The 18947-nt window shown below is 37.9% G+C and overlaps 1 protein-coding gene across 1 annotated transcript in view; it reads right to left on the bottom strand.

Annotated features, from left to right (window-relative positions):
• LOC126065482 (disintegrin and metalloproteinase domain-containing protein 2-like) overlaps positions 1-18947 on the bottom strand; it is a 113959-nt gene that overhangs the window by 7787 nt on the left and 87225 nt on the right. Inside the window, exons 16-19 of the mRNA XM_049865503.1 lie at positions 17523-17628; positions 4971-5154; positions 539-616; positions 216-348 (exon numbers count right to left, since the gene is read on the bottom strand). Of these exons, the coding sequence (XP_049721460.1) occupies positions 216-348; positions 539-616; positions 4971-5154; positions 17523-17628 (501 nt within the window). The remainder of the gene's footprint in view (positions 1-215; positions 349-538; positions 617-4970; positions 5155-17522; positions 17629-18947) is intronic.

Raw genomic sequence — 18947 nt, 5'->3', positions numbered from 1 at the left:
CTGGGTCCCAATTGACATATCTTACTTAGAACATATATTTGTTACCACATTCGCTACTCTCTGGAAGTGACACACAAATTAAATGGCCATATGTGGCTTTTTATTTTATGCCCAAACAGAATCTGAATACAAATTGATAAACAAAATATCATTTATTAAATTTAATAAATTAAAAATTACATTTTAAGTGTTTTCCATTTGTTATTAATACTAACCAGTGAGGCCGGGTATAGTAGGTGGAAAATTTCCACTGTCAACACTGCCTCCTATCCATGATTCATGTGCATATTGGCAATTTGGAGGTAGATAGGTAGGGTTACAATGACAGTTCTTTTTATTATTGCATACCTGAAACCAGGAAAAAGAAGACCTCACAAAAGAAGCAGCTACAATTATATATGTTCAAGTAGAATTACAAAATAATACCTAGGTCAGATAAGGTGTGTGTTAGTGTGTGTGTGCAACTGTGTTTCCCCCCCCCCCCACCAGGAATCAGTCTAAATGATTTGTATGCTCACCTCACAGCATTGGTACTTACACCCTGGCTATTGCATTTCTCTGGAGTACAGTCATAATTCAAGTATGTGGAATCTACACATTCCTTATTCTTGCAAACCTGAAAAGGAAATCAGCCAAAATAAGTTATCTCACATGCCATCTGGATTTGTCATTGGATTAAATGGATTCCATACTACACTGGAATGAAATGTATTAATTAATGTACTAATGATAAATTATTAATTTATAGTACTACAATGTTTCCAACACTACATGAGACTTGATTATATAGGAGTAAAGAAAACAATAGCAGCCTGTTCCTGCTTATAAAAGGGATAGGCGATGCAGATATAAATTAAAGCACAGATAACATGCAGTAAATACTATCATAAAATATTTTTATATGATAGTATAAAATATATGAAACATATCTAATATGTGACAACAGTAAAACCTTCTCATTGAGCCCCGATGGTAAATATGACTTCATTAGACACAAATGAGAGATGAAATATTTATAGGAAAATAAACAATTTTTAAAATGGGCTTACTGTGGAAAATTGTATGTAACCATGGAGAAACAGAAGGAGCAGTGTGGCTGTTATAGAGAGAGTGGTCATTCAACTATTCATTAAATAAACTGAGTCCTACTATGTGCCTAACTCTGGTGACACAGCAGTGAATAAAACCAACTGTCATGCTGCTCGTATTATAGAGTAAGGGATAGAAACATAGAAATAAAAAAGCTAGACACGATTTGAAAGAAGTTGTCATTGGAAAGGTAGTGAAGAGTTTTATAGTTTTCTCAGAAGGTTGGCCTTTAACCAAAAAACAATGGGCTGTATTAAGAGATTTAATCAGAAAGAGGAAAGGTTTATAAAAGTATGTTTTGGAAAAGAATGGAAAAGGCAAGAGAAAATCTGGAGGCACAAATTAGAATGCCATTACAGTAGGCCAGGAAAAAAACAACCATAGCATGGAACTGAGTGGTGGCTGTAGAGATGGAAACCAGTGGAAATCTTTGAGAGTTAAAAGGTTTAATGCCCCTGAGTTCAGGGATGGATTGTATATGGAGGATACAAAGAGACATGTGTCAATGACATCAAGGTTTCTGGCTTGTCTAACCATCTTGGTGATGATACAATTAACTGAGATAGGGAATGTTAAGCAAAAAAAAAAAAGTCTCAGAAGTTTAGAAAACATTATGATTTTAAAGACCTTTTACAACCTATAAGTCAAGGTTTTATTCTTTTATGTGAACAGTTTATGTTTCAGTAGGTTAAAACCGGTTTCTCTTTTCCATTATGGAAGATCATTTTCAGAGACAAATATGAATTACTTTGCCCACATTTTAAAGAGCTTTTCCTATCCTTTTAAATTTCTTACTTAAGGAAAAAAATAAAACCAAAGTGTGGCATGGTGTTCACGTTTCTCATCATCTCTGTTTTCATTGGCGGTGCCATTTTCCTCATGTCCTCCCTGGTGTAGCCATAGTAGAGATGCCAGATTGTGGAAATGATAACATTAGGCTGGGCTTTTCTTGTCTCCATTGTGTCCTCCTGTGGCTCCATCAGTGGTTCCCTCGATCATGCGCTGATATTTCCCAGCCTGATCTTCCTCAAATATTTTAATGAGCATACGTGTTTACTTGTGTGACAAAACGTTTTCACATTAGATTTTATGATGATATACATCATAATGTATACATGATTTTATGCTCATATATATACAATTACATATTCTACTTGAATTTCTGGGTCAAGAGTTGATGGCAACGGTTTGGTTTTTTATAGGTGGTAAGTTTTTTTTTTTTAAGGTTTATAGCAATTTTTTATGCCCAGTCACCAATATTTGCAGCTGTTTCTTCTCATTTTGAGTCGTACCACATCAGCAAATGAAGGTCCCAAAGCTTGACCCCACCCACATCATTAAGGTCCACTTTACTTTGATGTTAAAGTGATTGACTGTTAACTGAAAGGTCGGCAGGTCCAAACCACCAACAGCTCCTCGGGAGAAAGATGTGGCAATCTGCTTCCATAGAGATTTAGAGCTTTGGAAACCCTATGGGGTCACTAGAAGTTGGAACCAACATGATGACAGAAGGTTTCTACTTTGAGAAAGCAGCACTTCCCCAGTCATATTTTGAGTGCCTTCCAACCTGAGGGGCTCATCTTCCGGCACTATATCAGACAATATTTACTGACCAATTTTTTCAGAAGTAGACAGCCAGGTCCTTCTTCCTAGTCTGTCTTAGTCTGGAAGCTCCACCGAAACATGTCCACCATGGGTGACTGCTGGTATTTGACATTTGAAATTTGGAATATGGCATAGCTTCCAGTATCACAGCAACACAAAAGCCACCACATGTACGACAAACTGTTGGACACATGGTAGCTGCAAAAGACCTTTTTAAAGTGTTGAAAAGCAAAGATGTCACTTTGAGGACTAAGGTGTGCCTGGCTCAGCCATGATATTTTCAATCACCTCATATGCATGGAAAAGCTGGACAATGAATAAGGAAGTCCAAAGAATGGATGTCTTTGAATTATGGTGTTGGCAAAGAACATGGAATATACCATTGACTGCCAGAAGAACGAACAAGCCTGTCTTGGAAGAAGTACAGCCAGAGTGCTCCTTGGAAGCAAGGATGGCCAGACTTAGTCTCACGTTCTTTGGACATGTTATCAGGAAGGACCAGTCCCTGGAGAAGAACATCATGCTTGGTAAGGTAGAGGGGTCAGCGAAAAAGAGGAGGACCCTCGAAAAGATGGATTTACACAGGGCTTACACACATCAACGCTTTTGAGGATGGCACAGGACTATGCAATATTTCATTCTGTTGTACATGAGGTCATTATGAGTCAGAACTGACTCCACGCACCTAACAACAACAGTCACCAACATCTGAGAGTTGAAATAATATGCATAGGATCAAATATCTACTGCTTTATTGTTGTTGTTGCTGACAAAGGGAATTTTCAAATGTCTTGGGATAACATGTTCATTCAAATCCAAATAAACATTTGTATATGAAGTACTTCAAAAATGTTGACAGTCTAATTTGAATAATACATAAAAATTGTTAGAGCACTCAACATGCAGCTAGCTTGATCTTCATATGCCAATAGACAGAAATATTTAATACATATTAAGACAAAGTTTTGAGGCCACCATTTGTATAAACATCTCCCCAAGATCTCTACCAGCTTCTCTATCTCCCTACCCTGTAAATAAAACTTCAACATTATCATACATTGTTTTATTAATGATGAACAGTAACAAGTTTTAAAGCTGGCTGCTGAGGTAAATATCTAATTGATAAAGCATCATTTTGGTTATAAATTCTATGGCAGAGTTGTGACTATTGGATATCCTTCATCTTGTTCACCAACTGTGGTGAATAAAGTTGGCATGCACCCTTTGCTCCCTTTAGCTCTTTCCAGTCCTCCTGCTTGAAATGTGGAGACGGCTGGAGTCCCATCATCTCTTGCGAATGGATAAGAGGAGGATTGCTGCACAGGGTCTGTAGCTGAAAACTAGACTCGGTCAAGATCCCTGATAACATAGGGGAGCCCCATAACTGCTCTGGTCTGATAACTTCCAAAATTATTTTACACGATGGGAAAGAATAAACCACAAATTATTTAAGCCACTCTCAGTAGTTCTGGAAACCCTGGTGGCATAGTGGTTAAGAGCTACGGCTACTAACCAAAGGTTGGCAGCTCAAATCCTCCAGGCGCTCCTTGGAAACCTTATGGGGCAGTTCTGCTCCGTCCTATATGGTCGCTATGAGTCGGAATCAACTCGACAGCAATGGGTTTGATTTTGGTTTGGGTAGTTTTAGTTTCCCACACAATTCCTGACTCACATTGCTTTTGTAAAGATTTTTACATTGTTAGATAAATACATCTACATCTGTGTGTATATGTATGTACATGTATATATACGTGTATATATGTATCTGCATATATACACATATTTGTCCGTGTGTATTTATGTACACATAGTTGTTGAACACTTGATGTAAGGATGTTCATTAAAATGGAAAGAGCAATTATATCTTAGATACGTTACTTGGATTTATTTTTGCTTTCTTATGTTCATTATTTATTATTTTCATCGCCACAATGGGCATTTATTATTTTTAACAGTTATTCTAAAGTAATTATGTCAAAATATAATTAATGATATCAGAAGCACTCTCTGTGTAATGTGAGATAATAAAATAGAGTGAATAAACAGTATGATTTGGAATTCAGTAAATACACATAATTTCCATGAGATAAGTACTAAATAGCCAAAGAAACAATCATAATGATATCACCTATTTTATTATTTATTTTTTTGTTATTACTTCTTATTTTCCAAATAGTCTATATTGAATGTGTACTTGCATTAGAAGGAAAAATTCTAAATATATAATTTAAAAATTTAGACTATTAGGAAGTTACTTGAGAAAAAAGACTGCCTACCTTATTTTGACCACAAATAGTTCCTTCTTTTACCCACATAAGTTGGCTCTTAGGGTGATCATTGGAATACTCCAAGGTGACACAGGTACGCCCTCGTACGTTGCTATAAAGAGCAATGGCTTCACGGGTTTTAAATATTGTATCTCTTTTGTAATCACATATTAATTTTCCACATTGCAGATCTCTATAAATGTATCCATAAATGGAAATCATTACTTTCCAATACAGAGAAGCATAGTATATCATTTTTAAAGTAAAAGATTAATACATTTAATGCTCGCAAAAGGATGTGTGCAATTAATTGTTAAATACAAAAAATATAAGGGTGCTTTCATAAATTATTCATTATAACACCATTTTAATAATTATGAATTACTTCCTAATAAGTTAGATTAATTTTTTTCTGATGAGTCCTTCACTTTTTTGTGACCCTTAACCATCATCAATTTCAAGGTTGTTCTATCCAAAAAGACCATTAATGAAGTTACCTAATTACCAGCCTACTGTGTTTCCTTTTCAGTTTCTCAAACATAGTACCTACCATGAACTTTATGGGTCCCAAACTGACAAGACAGTAAGATACACAATCAAGAAGCATTTATACACACTATGTATTAAAATAAAGCCACTGAGACACATGCAAATGGTAGTGGTGTAAACCACAGAGAAAATCTTTAAAAAAAAAAAACAGAAAAATAAGAAGCATTAGCCAAAAGAGAACAATAATAAAATTGAAGATTAACTTTCTGACAGAAACAAAGTCAAAAGACTATTGAGTGGTATTTTCAAAGATGAAATAAGATATCCACTATCTGTATTCACACAATGGAATACTACGCATAGATAAAGAAGAGTGAGGAATCTGTGAAACATTTCATAACATGGAGGAATCTGGAAGGCATTATGCTGAGTGAAATAAGTCAGTTGCAAAAGGACAAATATTGTATAAGACCACTATTATAAGAACTACAGAAATAGTTTAAACAGAGAAGAAAATATTCTTTGATGGTTACGAGACAGGGGAGGGAGGGAGAGTGGGATGGGGTATTCGTTAATTAGATAGTAGATAAGAACTACTTTAGGTGAAGGGAAAGACAATACCCGATACAGGCAAGGTCAGCACAACTGGACTAAACCAAAAGCAAAGAAGTTTCCTGAATAAACTGAATGCTTCAAAGGCCAGCATAGCAGGGGTGGGGGTTTGGGGACCATAGTTTCAGGGGACATCTAAGTCAATTTGCATAACAAAATCTATTAAGATAATATTCTGCATTGCACTTTGGAGAGTGGCATCTGGGGTCTTAAACGCTAGTAAGCAGCGATCTAAGATGTATCAGTTGGTCTCAACCCACCTGGATCAAAGGAGAATGAAGAACACTACGGACACAAGGTAATTATGAGCCCAACAGACAGAAAGGACCACATAAACCAGAGACTACATCAGCCTGAGACTAGAAGAACTAAATGGCACCCGGCTACAACCGATGATTGGATTGCCCTGACAGGGAACACAACAGAGAACCCATGAGGGAGCAGGAGAGCAGTGGGATGCAGACCCCAAATTCTCATAAAAAGACCAGGCTTCATGGTCTGACTGAAACTAGAAGGGCCCTGGTGGTCACCGCCCCCAGACCTTCTGTTGGCCCAGGACAGGAACCACTCCCAAAGCCAACTCTTCAGACAGGGATTGGGCTGGACAATGGGATAGAGAGGGATGCTAGTGAGGCGTGAGCTTCTTGGATCAGGTGGACACTTGAGACTACGTTGGCATCTCCTCCCTGGAGAGGAGATGACAGGGTAGAGGGGGTTAGAAGCTGGTGAAATGGACATGAAAAGAGAGAGTATAGGGAAGAAATGTGCTGTCTCAATAGGGGGAGAGCAATTGGGAGTACGTACAAGGTGTATATAAGTTTTTGTGTGAGAGACTGACTTGATTTGTAAACTTTCACTTAACGCACAAAAAAAATTAAAAAAAAAAAAGCAGCAGAAAGGAAAAAAAAGATATCCATCTTCCCACTCTATTGCAGAGAATATACGCTCCAAATTGAAATAAAATAAAGACATTTTTAGAAAATACATAAAAAGATGTATCACCAGCAGTCCTGAACAAAATAAAATTAAAAGTTGTAGGGAATTTATCCTGGATGGAAGCTTGCAGAAATACAAAGGAATCAGACACAAAGAAATACAACCATATAGGTAAATGAAAATGAAAAGCTTGAGAGTTCAAACCCACTTAGAGGTGCCTCAGAAGCAATGCCTGGCAACCTACTTCCAAAAGGTCAGAGCCTTGAAAACCATATGGAGTACAGTTCTACTTGGAACACACGGGGTCACAGGGGTCGTAACTGAATTGAAAGACACTAACAGCAACATGGGAAAGAGAAGATATAGGCCAATTATTTCCCCCAAACAAGTATAAAACTGGTAAAAAATGTCAAAAGTAACCACTGTGGAAATTGATCAAAAGCAAACAACGGACTAAGAAGCATGAAAAGCTGCTAAAACATTGGGTAAGAACTGTGGAAAAGCTTTGGCATTCTTGGAGGTGTCTGTTGCCCTCTTCTTTGTCAGCTCAGTTGATGCTTCATTTTACCAGGGCATGGCTGGCCATGAAAATCAATAGCTTCAATGTCAAAGTGGGCTTTCTTCATTTGGAACAGAGGGCATACAACGTCATCCAGTGGCACTGTTAGTAAAAGTGGGAAATGAATGGCGGAAATCAGCTGCACTGTTAGCCTGAGGTTGCGGTCTCTGTTGGGATTAGTGGCAGACCAGCCAGCAATTGAAGAAGTAGTCTTGGAAATAACAGAGCCATACCAAAACTGAACAAACCCATTGCCATCAAGTCGATTCCGACTCATACCAACCCTATAGGACAGAGTAGAACTGTCCTGTAGGGTTTTCAAGGAGCAGCAGGTGGATTCAAACTGTTGATCTTCTTAGCCACTAAGCCACCATGGCTGATACACCCTCCTCATACCACATCCCTAGCTGACTGGGAGGCTACATGTATGTCACAGCGGAGACTTGAGAAGGACTGATGAACTAACACCAGAGGAAAACTTTAAAACTGCCTAAATATGCTCCTCAATTCACATCAGATCCATCATAAAGAAAAATCCAAACCCAGGTAACTTCAGTGGGGAATGCTATGAAATACTTAAAGAAGAGATATCAATACTACACAAACTCTTTTAGAAAATCAGGAGCATAGACCCAAGCTCCTCAATTCATTCTTTGAGACCAGTATTATCCTGATATCAAAGCCAAGCAAAGACATAACGATATGATGACCACAGACAAGAAAATCCTTAACAAAATATTAGAAAACCAAACCCTGAGCGTGTAAAAATGATACACCATGACTAGATGAAATTTATCCCAGGAACGCAGGACTAGTTTAATGCCTAAAAATCAATTAATAGAATAAAGGAAACAAACAAGAAAACAAAACAAAACATGATCATCTCATCAGACACAGAAAAAGCATTTCACAAAATGCAGGACTGATTCGTAACAAATATTCCCAACTAACTAGGAATAGAAAGGAAATTTCTCAGCCTGATGAAGCTGTACGTGCAATCTGTAGTAACAGCAAACAAAGTTGAAAGGCTGAATACTGTCCCCCTTCAACTGGGAATAAGAAAGAGACCTCCGGCTTCACTATTATTCAACTTTGTGCTAGATTTCTTAGACATTACATCAAAATCATGGTCCATTAAAAAAAAGTGAATAAATTGTACTTCATCAAAATTAAAAAGCTTTTGCTCTTCTCAAGGCATCATCAAGAAAAAGAAATACAAGATTGACAATAAGAATTTAATCTGCTGTGTAAACTTTCACCAAAAACACAATAAATATTTTAAAAAGAAAAAGGAGACAAGATGTGCAAAGCCTATGTCTGATATAGATTGTATCCTGGGTATGTAAAGAATTTTTATAAATTGATAATAAGAACAGCAAAACCCAATTTAAAAACGGGCTACAGACATTTCATCAAATAAGGTATGCCAAAGTCTAATAACCAAATGAAAGAGTGGTCATTTTCATAAGACAAAAGATAAATGCAAATTAAAACCCAAATGAGATGCCTCTACCTATCTGTCGGAATGGCAAAAAATAAATGAATGAATGAAAGAACAAACAAACAAGCTACAGAAAACAAGCAAAAAGATCTGAAAATACCAAGTATTGGTGAGGATGTAGAGAAACTAGAACTTTATCGCTGATGGAAATGTAAACAGGTACAGTCATTTCGTAAAATATTTTGGCAGTTGCTGAAAATGTTAAACATATACCTACCATATGGCTCAGCAATTCCACTTCTAATGATGCGACAAAGTGAAATGAAAAACGTGTCTATAGAAATAGTGTTGAATATTCACAGCAGTATTATTCACTAATAGAGCCAAAAATTGGAAACAATCTAAATGCCCATCGACTAGTAAATTGCTAAAAAAAAAAAAATTGTATATCCATACAATGAAATACTAGTCAGCAATAAGAAATCCTGTTGTTGTTGTTGTTAGGTGCCGTCCAATTGGTTCTGACTCATAGCGACCCTATGTAAAACTGAACAGATCACTGCCTGGTACTTTGCCATCTTCACCAGCCTTGCAAAGTTTAAGCCCATTGTTGCGGCCATTGTGTCAATCCATCTTGTCGAGGATCTTCCTCTTTTTTGCTGACCCTCTGTCTTAGTCATCTAGAAATACCACAAGTGGATGACTTTAACAAAGAGAAATTTATTTTCTCACAGTCTAGTAGGCTAAAAGTCCAAATTCAGGGTGCCAGCACCAAGGAAAGTCTTTCTCTCTCTGTTGGCTCTGGAAGAAGGTCCTTGTCATCAAACTTCCCCTGGACTAGGAGATTCTCAGGTGCAGGGACCCTGGGTCCAAAGGACTACTTTCTTGGTGGTATGAGGTCCCCCATCTCTCTAATTATGTCTCTCCTTTATACCTCAAAAGAGATTCACTTAAAACACAGTCTAATCTTGTATATCTCATCAACATAACTGCCGCTAATCCATCTCATTAACATCATAGTGATAGGTTCTACAACACACAGGAAAATCACATCAGATGACAAAATGGTGGACAATCACACAATACTGGGAATCATAGCCTATCCAAATTGATACACATATTTTTTGGGGCAGAATTCAATCCATGACACCCTCTTCTTTACCTGGAAACCCTGGTGGCATAGTAGTGGTTAAGTGCTATAGCTGCTAACCAAAATGTTGGCAGTCCAAATCTACCAGGTGCCCTTGGAAACTCTATGGGGCAGTTTTAATCATCCTACAGGGTCGATGGGAGTCAGAATTGACTCGACAGCAGTGGGTGGGCTTTTTTACCAAGAAACATGTTTTTCTCCAGGGACTGGTCCTTCTTGATAATATGTCTAAAAGTACCTGAGACGAAGTCTGGCCATTCTTGCTTCTAAGGAGTATTGTGGATGTACTTCTTCCAAGACAGATATATCCATTCTTCTGATAGTCCATGGTATATTTAATGTTCCACAATTCAAAGGCACCAATCCCTCTTTGGTCTTCCTTATTCATTGTCCAACTTTCCCATGCATAAGAAGCGATTGAAAACACCATGTCTTGGGTCAGTCACACCTTAGTCCACAAAGTGACGTATTTGCTTGAAACACTTTAAAGAGGACTTTTGCAGCAGGTTTGCCCAATGTAATGTGTCACTTGATTTCTTGACTGCTGCTTCCATGGGCATTGATTGTGGATTCAAGTAAAATAAAATCCTTGACAATTATCAATCTTTTCTCTGTCCATGATAACGTTACTTACTGGTCCAGTCATGAGGACTTTTGTTTTCTTTAAGTTGAAGTTCAATTCATACTGAAGGCTATAGCCTTTGATCCTCATCAGTAAGTGCTTCAAGTCCTCTTCCCTTTCAGCAAGCAAGGTTGTGTCAACTGCATATCTCAGGTTGTTAATGAGTCTCCCTCCAATCCTGATGCAGCATTGTTCTTCTTATAGTCCAGCTTATCCAATTACTGGCTTAGCATACAGATTGAATACATACAGTGAAAGGATACAGCCCTGACACACACCTTTCCTGATTTTAAACCACAGAGTATTCCCTTGTTCTGTTAGAACAACTGCCTTTCGGTCTATGTACAGGTTCCACATGAGTACAATTAAGTGTTCTGAGATTCCCATTTTTTACAATGTTATTCATAATATGTTATAATCCACACAGTCGAATGCCTTTGCGTAGTCAATAAAACACAGGTAAACATCTTTCTGGTATTCTCTGCTTTCAGCCAAGATCCATCTGATATCAGCAATGATATCCTTGTTCCATGTCCTCTTCTGAATCCAGCTCGAATTTCTGGCAGTTCCCTGTCAATGTACTGCTTCGGCCACTTTTGAATGATCTTCAGAAAATTTTTTCTTGCATGTGATATTGTTCAATTGCCTTTTTTGGAATGGGCACAAATATGGATCTCTTCCAGTCAAATGGTCAGGTAGCTGTCTTCCAAATTTTTGGCATAGATGAATGAATATCTGCAGCAATGCATCCGTTTGTTGAAACATTTCAATTGGTATTCCATCAATTCCTAGAGCCTTATTTTTTGACAATGCCTTCAATACAGCTCAAAATGAGAAGAAACAGCTGCAAACGTCCATTAGTAATAGGAATGTAGAATGTAAGAACTATGAATCTAGGAAAAAATTAAACGGAATGCATAAAGGTCAATATCCTAGGCATTAGTGAGCTGAAAAGGACTGTATTGATCATTTTCAATTGCACAATCATATGGTCTGCTAGGAAACCCTGGTGGCGTAGTGGCTAAGTGCTACGGCTGCTACCCAAAAGGTCAGCAGTTCGGATCTTCTGCCAGATGCTCCTTGGAAACTCTATCGGGCAGTTCTACTCTGTCCTATAGGGTCGCTATGAGTCGGAATTGACTTGATGGCAGTAGGTTTTGTTTGGTTTTGGTTATGGTCTGCTATGCCAGGAATGACAACTTGAATCGGAATGGTATTGCATTCATCATCAAAAAGAACATCTCCAGGTCTATCCTGAAGTACAGTGCTGTCAGCGGAAGGGTAATATCCATATGCTTACAAGGAAGCCCAGTTAATAAGACTATTATTCAAATTTACGCATCAACTGCTAATGCCAAAGATGAGGAAATGAAATTTTTTTTTTACCAACTTCAGCAGTTTGAAATTGATCAAACATGCAATCAAGATGTATTGATAATTACTGATGATTGGCATAGAAAAGTTGGAAAAAAAGAAGAAAAATCGGTAATTGTAAAATATGTCCTTGGTGATAGAAAGGACGCCAGAGATTGCATGGTTAAATTTTGAAAGACCAATGATTTATTCCCTACAAATACCTTTTTTCATCAACATAAAAGTTGACTATGCACATGGACCTTGCCTGATGGAATACACAGGAATCAAATTGACTGCACCTGTGGAAAGAGATAATGGAAAAGCTCAATATCATCAGTCAGATCAAGGCCAGGGGCCGACTGTGGAACACACCATCAATTGCTCACTTGCAAGTTCAAGTTGAAGTTGAAAAAAATTAAAACAAGTCCAAGAGAGCCAATATGACCTTGAGTATATCCCACCTGAATTTGGAGACAATCTCAGGAATAGATTCAATGCATTGAACATTAATGACCCAAGACCAGAAGAGTTGTGGGATGACATCAAGGACATCATAAAAGAAGAAAGCAAAAGGTCATTAAAAAAATAAGAAAGAAAGGAAAGAACAAAACAGACAGCAGAAGAGACTCTGAAACTTTCTCGTCAACATAGAGTAGCTAAAGTGAATGGAAGAAATGATGAAGTAAAAGAGCCAAACAGAAGATTTCAAACAGTGGCTCAGAAGACAAAGTAAAGTGTTATAATGACATACGCAAAGATCTGGAGAGAGAAAACTGAAAGTGAAGAACAGGCTCGGCATTTCTCAAGCTGAAAGAACTGAGGAAAAAATTCAAGCCTTGACTAGCGATTTTGATGGATTCTGTGGGCAAAATATTGAATGACGCAGGAAGCATCAAAAGAAGATGGAAGGAACACAGAAAGTCGCTGTACCAAAAAGAATTGGTTGACGTTCAACCATTTCAGTAGGTAGCATATGATCAAAAACTGACAGTGTTGTAGGAGGTAATCCAAGCTGCAATAAAGCGATCCGGGTAAAATATATCTCCAGGAACTGATGATATACCAACTGAGAAATTCTGTACTATGCTAAACACACACACACACACACGCTAATTCTATCAAAAATGCTAAAATAGTGGAATTTACCTCAAGCAATTAAATGGAGCCAAACACAGAGACTATATATTGTAAGATTTCGCTTTTACAAAATTTTCAGAAAGGCAAATCTATGAAGATAGAAAGCAGATTAGTGATTGTCTGGGCCTGAGGTGAGGAGGAAGGATTGATTGCAAAGTGGAATAAAGGAAACTTTTTTAAAAGTAGTTCTGGTGATTTTTGCACAAATCTACAAATTTACCAAAAAATAAATACACAAGATGAATAACTTCTTTATGGTAGGTAATTTATATCTTAATAAAGATGTTAAAAATGCTCTATAAGTAAGTACTCTGACATAATGAACTTGGAAGTCATTACCCCGTCTTTATAAGAAAAAACTGAACAAACTAAAACCAATGACTTCTTGGGTCCTACAGAGAGCTGATGCCACAGGGAAAACTGCCTCCATGAATCTCGAAAATTTAGTACATGCAGAGAGACGGCATACGAGGTTTGTTTATCTGGAGCAGAATCCAATGGGCATCTTGTTCCACTCTGTTGCCTCGCAGTGGATTCTGACTCATAGAGACCCTGTAGGACAAATAGAACTATCCCATAAGTTTTCCAAAGCTGTAATTTTTAGAGAAGCAGGCTGCCACACACCTTTTTCCCATGGAATGCCTGGTGGGTTCAAATAGCCAAGCTTTCATTTAGCAGCCAAGCTCATAACCACTGCACCACCATAAAAAAAAAAGCCACTAGGAATATGTATTTAAATTGTAATTTTGTTGAATTTCTGAAGACTGAGTATCGACTCTAGAGTCCTGGTGGTACAGTGGTTAAAAAGGGTTAGGCTGCTACCAAAAGGTCTGCAGTTTGAATCCACCAACTGTTCCTTGTAAACCCTATGGGGCCGTTCTACATTGTCCTGTAGGGTAGCTATGAGTCGGAATTGACTCAGCAACAATGGGTTTGAGTGTTGACTCCCAGCGTGAATGAGAAGCTCCCAGGATGTGCAGTGATAGAGGCACTCCCATCTCTTTACACGTTTTATCCAGGAATCCCACAGGTTCTCTTGGGAAGGATTTGAAAAAGATGCCCATTAGTCCTAGCATGGGCTGCCAGAAGAACGAACAAGTCTGGCTTGGAAGAAGTACAGCCGGAGTGCTCCTTGGAAGTGAGGATGGCCAGACTTTGTCTCACATTCTTTGGACATGTTATCAGGAGGGACCAATCCCTGGAAAAGGACACCATGCTTGGTAAGTTAGAGAGTCAGTGAAAAAGAGGAAGACCCTTGACGAGATGGATTGACACAATGGCTGCAACAATGGGCTCAAATATAGCGATGATTGTGAGGATGGCACAGGGCCAGGCAGTGTTTTGTTCTGTTGTACATAGAGTAGCTATGAGTGGGAACCAGCTGGAGGGCACCTAGCAACAATCCTAGCAGGGGGAAGGGAGGAGTAGCAATGGTAAAACCCTCCCTGCCTCTTTTCCATAACAAAGGGCTAATCTCCAGGTGGAGGGACTTCACCAGATGGCAATTCTGAAACCTAACCTTAGCTTGGAAACCCTGGTGGTATAGTGGTTAAGAGCTATGGCTGCTAATCAAAAGATCAGCAGTTTGAACCCACCAGGCACTCCTTGGAAACCCAATGGGGCAGTTCTACTCTGTCCTACAATAGGTCACTATGAGTTGGTATCAACTTAACCACAACAGTTTTTATTTTATTTTTTTCAATATCAACTAGGGAGGGAAACTTCCTCCCACTCCAGCCTTCATGACTCAATTAAGAAACAGATAGTAACTAAAAGTCATAGTCAACAATAGAGATGAAAGAGATGAGTTTAAGAAAATAGGTGGGGATGCTGTAGCTATGGAAGGGACTAGGTGATAAGGAGTTGGGGAGAGCTCTACACCTGGAGGAGAGACAGAAACACTTTGGAAGGCCACATACTTGAGACATAAAACACCAAAATCCATTGCCTTCCAGTAGATTCCGACTCATAGTGACCCTATAGGTCAGAGTAGAACTGTGCCATAGAGCTCCCAAGGAGCCCCTGGTGGATGTGAACTGCTGACCTTTTGGTTAGCAGCTGTAGCTCTTAACCACTACACCACCAGCATTTCCACCGGAGACATAGGCACATTAAAAGACCGAGAATTTGTTCAAAGACTGGAGAACATCCCTTCCCCACACCGCACCACCACAAAAACAAGCCTCTTGTAACAGTGGATTACAGCTGAAACAAGAAATCCGGGTGGTGCAGTGGTTAAAGCACAGAGGTTCGAACCCACCAGCCACTCTATGGGAGAAAGATGTTGCAGTCGGCTTCCATAAGGATTAAAAAACCAGAAAACCAAACCCACTGGCATCGAGTTAGTTCTGAATCACAGCAACTCTGTAGGACACAGTAGAACGGCCCCATAGAGATTCCAAGGAGTGCCTGGTGGATTCAAACTGCCAATCTTTTGGTTAGCAGCCATGGCACTTAACCGCTACACCACCAGGGTTTCCACTAGGGTTTCTGTAAAGATTACAGCCTTGGAAACTCTATGAGGTAGTTTTACTCTGTCCTTTAGTGCTGCTATGAGGTGGAATTGATTCGATGACAATGAATGACAGCTGAAAGAGCTAGCTGCAAGACACATACTCTTTCTGAGGAATGTCATAAAAGTTAGCCCCAAAGTCATGAGGGAGGAGAGATTTCCACTGTAAGAATTTGAAGCTTCTAGTGCCTAGCTAGAAAACCTGGTGGTGTAGTGGTTAAGAGCTATATCCGCTAACCAAAAGGTCGGCAGTTCAAATCCACCAGGCATTCCTTGGAAACCCTATGGGGCAGTTCTACTCTGTTCTATAGTCACCATGAGTCAGAATTGACTCGAGGGCAATTGTTTTCTTTGTGTGTGTGTTTGCTTAGTGCCTAGATATAAGAAACACTAAACATAGTCCAACTTCTGAAAAGATTAACATGTATCCTCACACTAAAAGTCTGTTTACTTCAGTGTCCATTACTCTAAACAACAAAAAAGCACATGACGTGCAAAAAGGCAAGAAAAAACACAGTCTGGAGAGACAAAGCAAGTATCAGAACCAGGCTCAGCTATTAGGCTGTTGCTGGGGTTATCAGACAAAAATTTAAAATAACTGTTATTAATATGCTAAAGACACTAAAGGAAAACATAGACAATGCAGAAGAGCAGAGAGGTAGTGTCAACAGAGAAATGGAAACTGTAAGAATCAAAAGGAAATACTAGGGAAAAAAAGCAACAGAAATGAAGAATAGAGAAAAGAATGAATGAAGAAAAAAGAAATGGAAAATAAAAAAGCTTTTTATTTTCAAGAAAGACACAGTGATTAATTTAGAAGTAAAGAAGCACAGTTTCCAAGTTACACTCAAATAGTTCAGGAAAAAGTATGCAGAGAGAGAGGGAAAAAGAGAGCAAAGTGACAGAAAAAGAGAATGGTATAGCAAATGGAGAAAAATGCAAAAAAAAAAAAAAAAGGTACTTCTGGGTAGAGGGTATATTGGAATTTCTTATACTATTCACGAAACTTGAATATTTTTACAGACTTTTGAATTTTATTTCCAGAGTAGGTTTTAGACAGTATCAAAATATTACAATAAAAAAGTATGTTTCAGTAATATTCAAATAAAAATAGTTAACTCTGACATAATGAACACTGTGTCAGTTCCCATTCTGAGTATTTAAATTCAGCACTGGCACCAACTAAATGACGTTAATAGTACAAATACCATTTATATTTTACATATGAGAAAACTCAAGTCCTTACCCAAAATCACACAAATAGGCCAAAAGTGGAAATAGGATTTCAAAGCAAGAAGTCTGCCTATAGAGTAAATATTCATAAACACTGTGGTCTACTTCCTGGGAAGTAAAAAAAAATAATTTTTTATTTCACCACTATGAAGATGATTATCTTTTGTAAAACTAGAGTGGTGGCATACAAAATAAAAATGATCAGTTCTTTTAACTGATGCATTAATTATAGAACCTTAGTGTTTTTTATACAGGGTTGCTATTAGTTAGAATTGACTCAACGGCGGTGGTTTTTTTTGTTTGTTTTTGTTTTGGACATGTAAAATGAATACCTTGTGGGAAAGTACAAAGTATAATTTGGATACATATGAGAAAGAGAAGTATAGACATATTTGCTTAAATATGAACTTACTTTATGGTCAGGTAATATTGTGATTACATATAAACTTGTCTGTGACATTTTCAAATTTAAGGCAGTAAATAGAAGATTTAAAATAAATTTCTTAAAGCATACTTAGATTTACAAGCTGTGTATCCACCAGGCGTTAAACCACAATTTCCACTTCGATCAGCCCTAGAATTAATTTCAGTATAACATTCTTGAGAACCAAATCCTGTACCTGAAAACAACAACAAAAAAAGAGTGCTTAGTCATATTGAACTCAGTATTAATTTAGAACTGTAAGTACACTTTAAAATTCTGAAAGAATTTAAAATATATGGCACAAAATATGGTCAAATATAAAATTGAAATAAAAAATAGAACAAGATCACGCAAAACCATTTAAATGCTTAAAAAAAATTGAAAGTGCTTTTGTCTACCATACAAACACATATCCTAGAGTTAACAACTGTATGCACTTTACCCACTACATTTCAATAAGTGTATAAAGACAAATTCACAAGTACATTACAGAGACTTATTTATAAATATTCAACTTATTGGTCAATAATCTGTTTTTGCATGTATGTCTTCCCAAGTCAAATGACTAAATTGATATGCTGTATTTTTTCACCAAATTAATTCTGACTGAAAACCTTGGAGCCACTCTTGATTCTTCCTCACCCTCAGCATCCAATCTGTAGATAAGGTCCAACATACTTAAAGAACAGTTTATTTCTCATCACCTCCACTGGTTCCCCTGTAGTTGAAAGACAAGCCAAAAAAATTGGATAGGGATATTCAACCACTGCATTGTGGAGCTGGGGGAAAATGACTATGAGAAAAGCCCCAGTGGACACACGTTGATCTCAGCTGAAAACTCCTGAAGCAGCAGTGAACTGAAAATTAGAAGTTGATTTTTTTTTTCCCCACCAGAGGCCATTTGCAAAGCTGGTTATAGGAGAGAAGTCAAAATTTTTGTCTTGGCCACAGCAGTGGGCAATTGCTGGTAGACAGAGAAACAGGCCAAATTTTGAGGATCTTTCATGGATGGAGTGACAAAATTAGAAAATTAACATGCCTCAAACACATTGTTGGTTTCACTCTCAAGGCTTTTGCCTGATTCTAAATATGTACAGAACAGGATATTAAAATATGAGACAAGTTCCACAAAGCAGAGGAGATTTTTCCAAAACCTCTGGGTTTGGTTACATACCTCCAGTGAATGGGGCATCAATGAACACATCAAGCTCTCAGTTAAAAATCCTGAATACACAGGCCCTATAAACAAACAGTGTAAACTAGATATAGACTGTTGGTGTTGATGGTAACTGCTGTTGAGTCAGTTCTGACTCATGGAGACCTTATATAAGAGAATGAAAACTTGCCTGGTCCTGTAGCATCTCCATAATTTTGATATGTTTGAGCCCATTATTCAAGCTATTATGACAATCGATCGTATTGAGGGTTTCCCTTGTTTTCACTGACCCTCTACTTTGCCAAATACTATGTCCTTTTCTAGCAACTGGACTTTCCTGATGGTATGTCCAAAGTAAT

The sequence above is a fragment of the Elephas maximus genome, chromosome 22, assembly GCF_024166365.1.
Source record: "Elephas maximus indicus isolate mEleMax1 chromosome 22, mEleMax1 primary haplotype, whole genome shotgun sequence".
NCBI lineage: Eukaryota > Metazoa > Chordata > Mammalia > Proboscidea > Elephantidae > Elephas > Elephas maximus.
The sequence above is the reverse complement of the archived record's forward strand: the minus strand, read 5'-3'. Positions and strand labels throughout refer to the sequence as shown.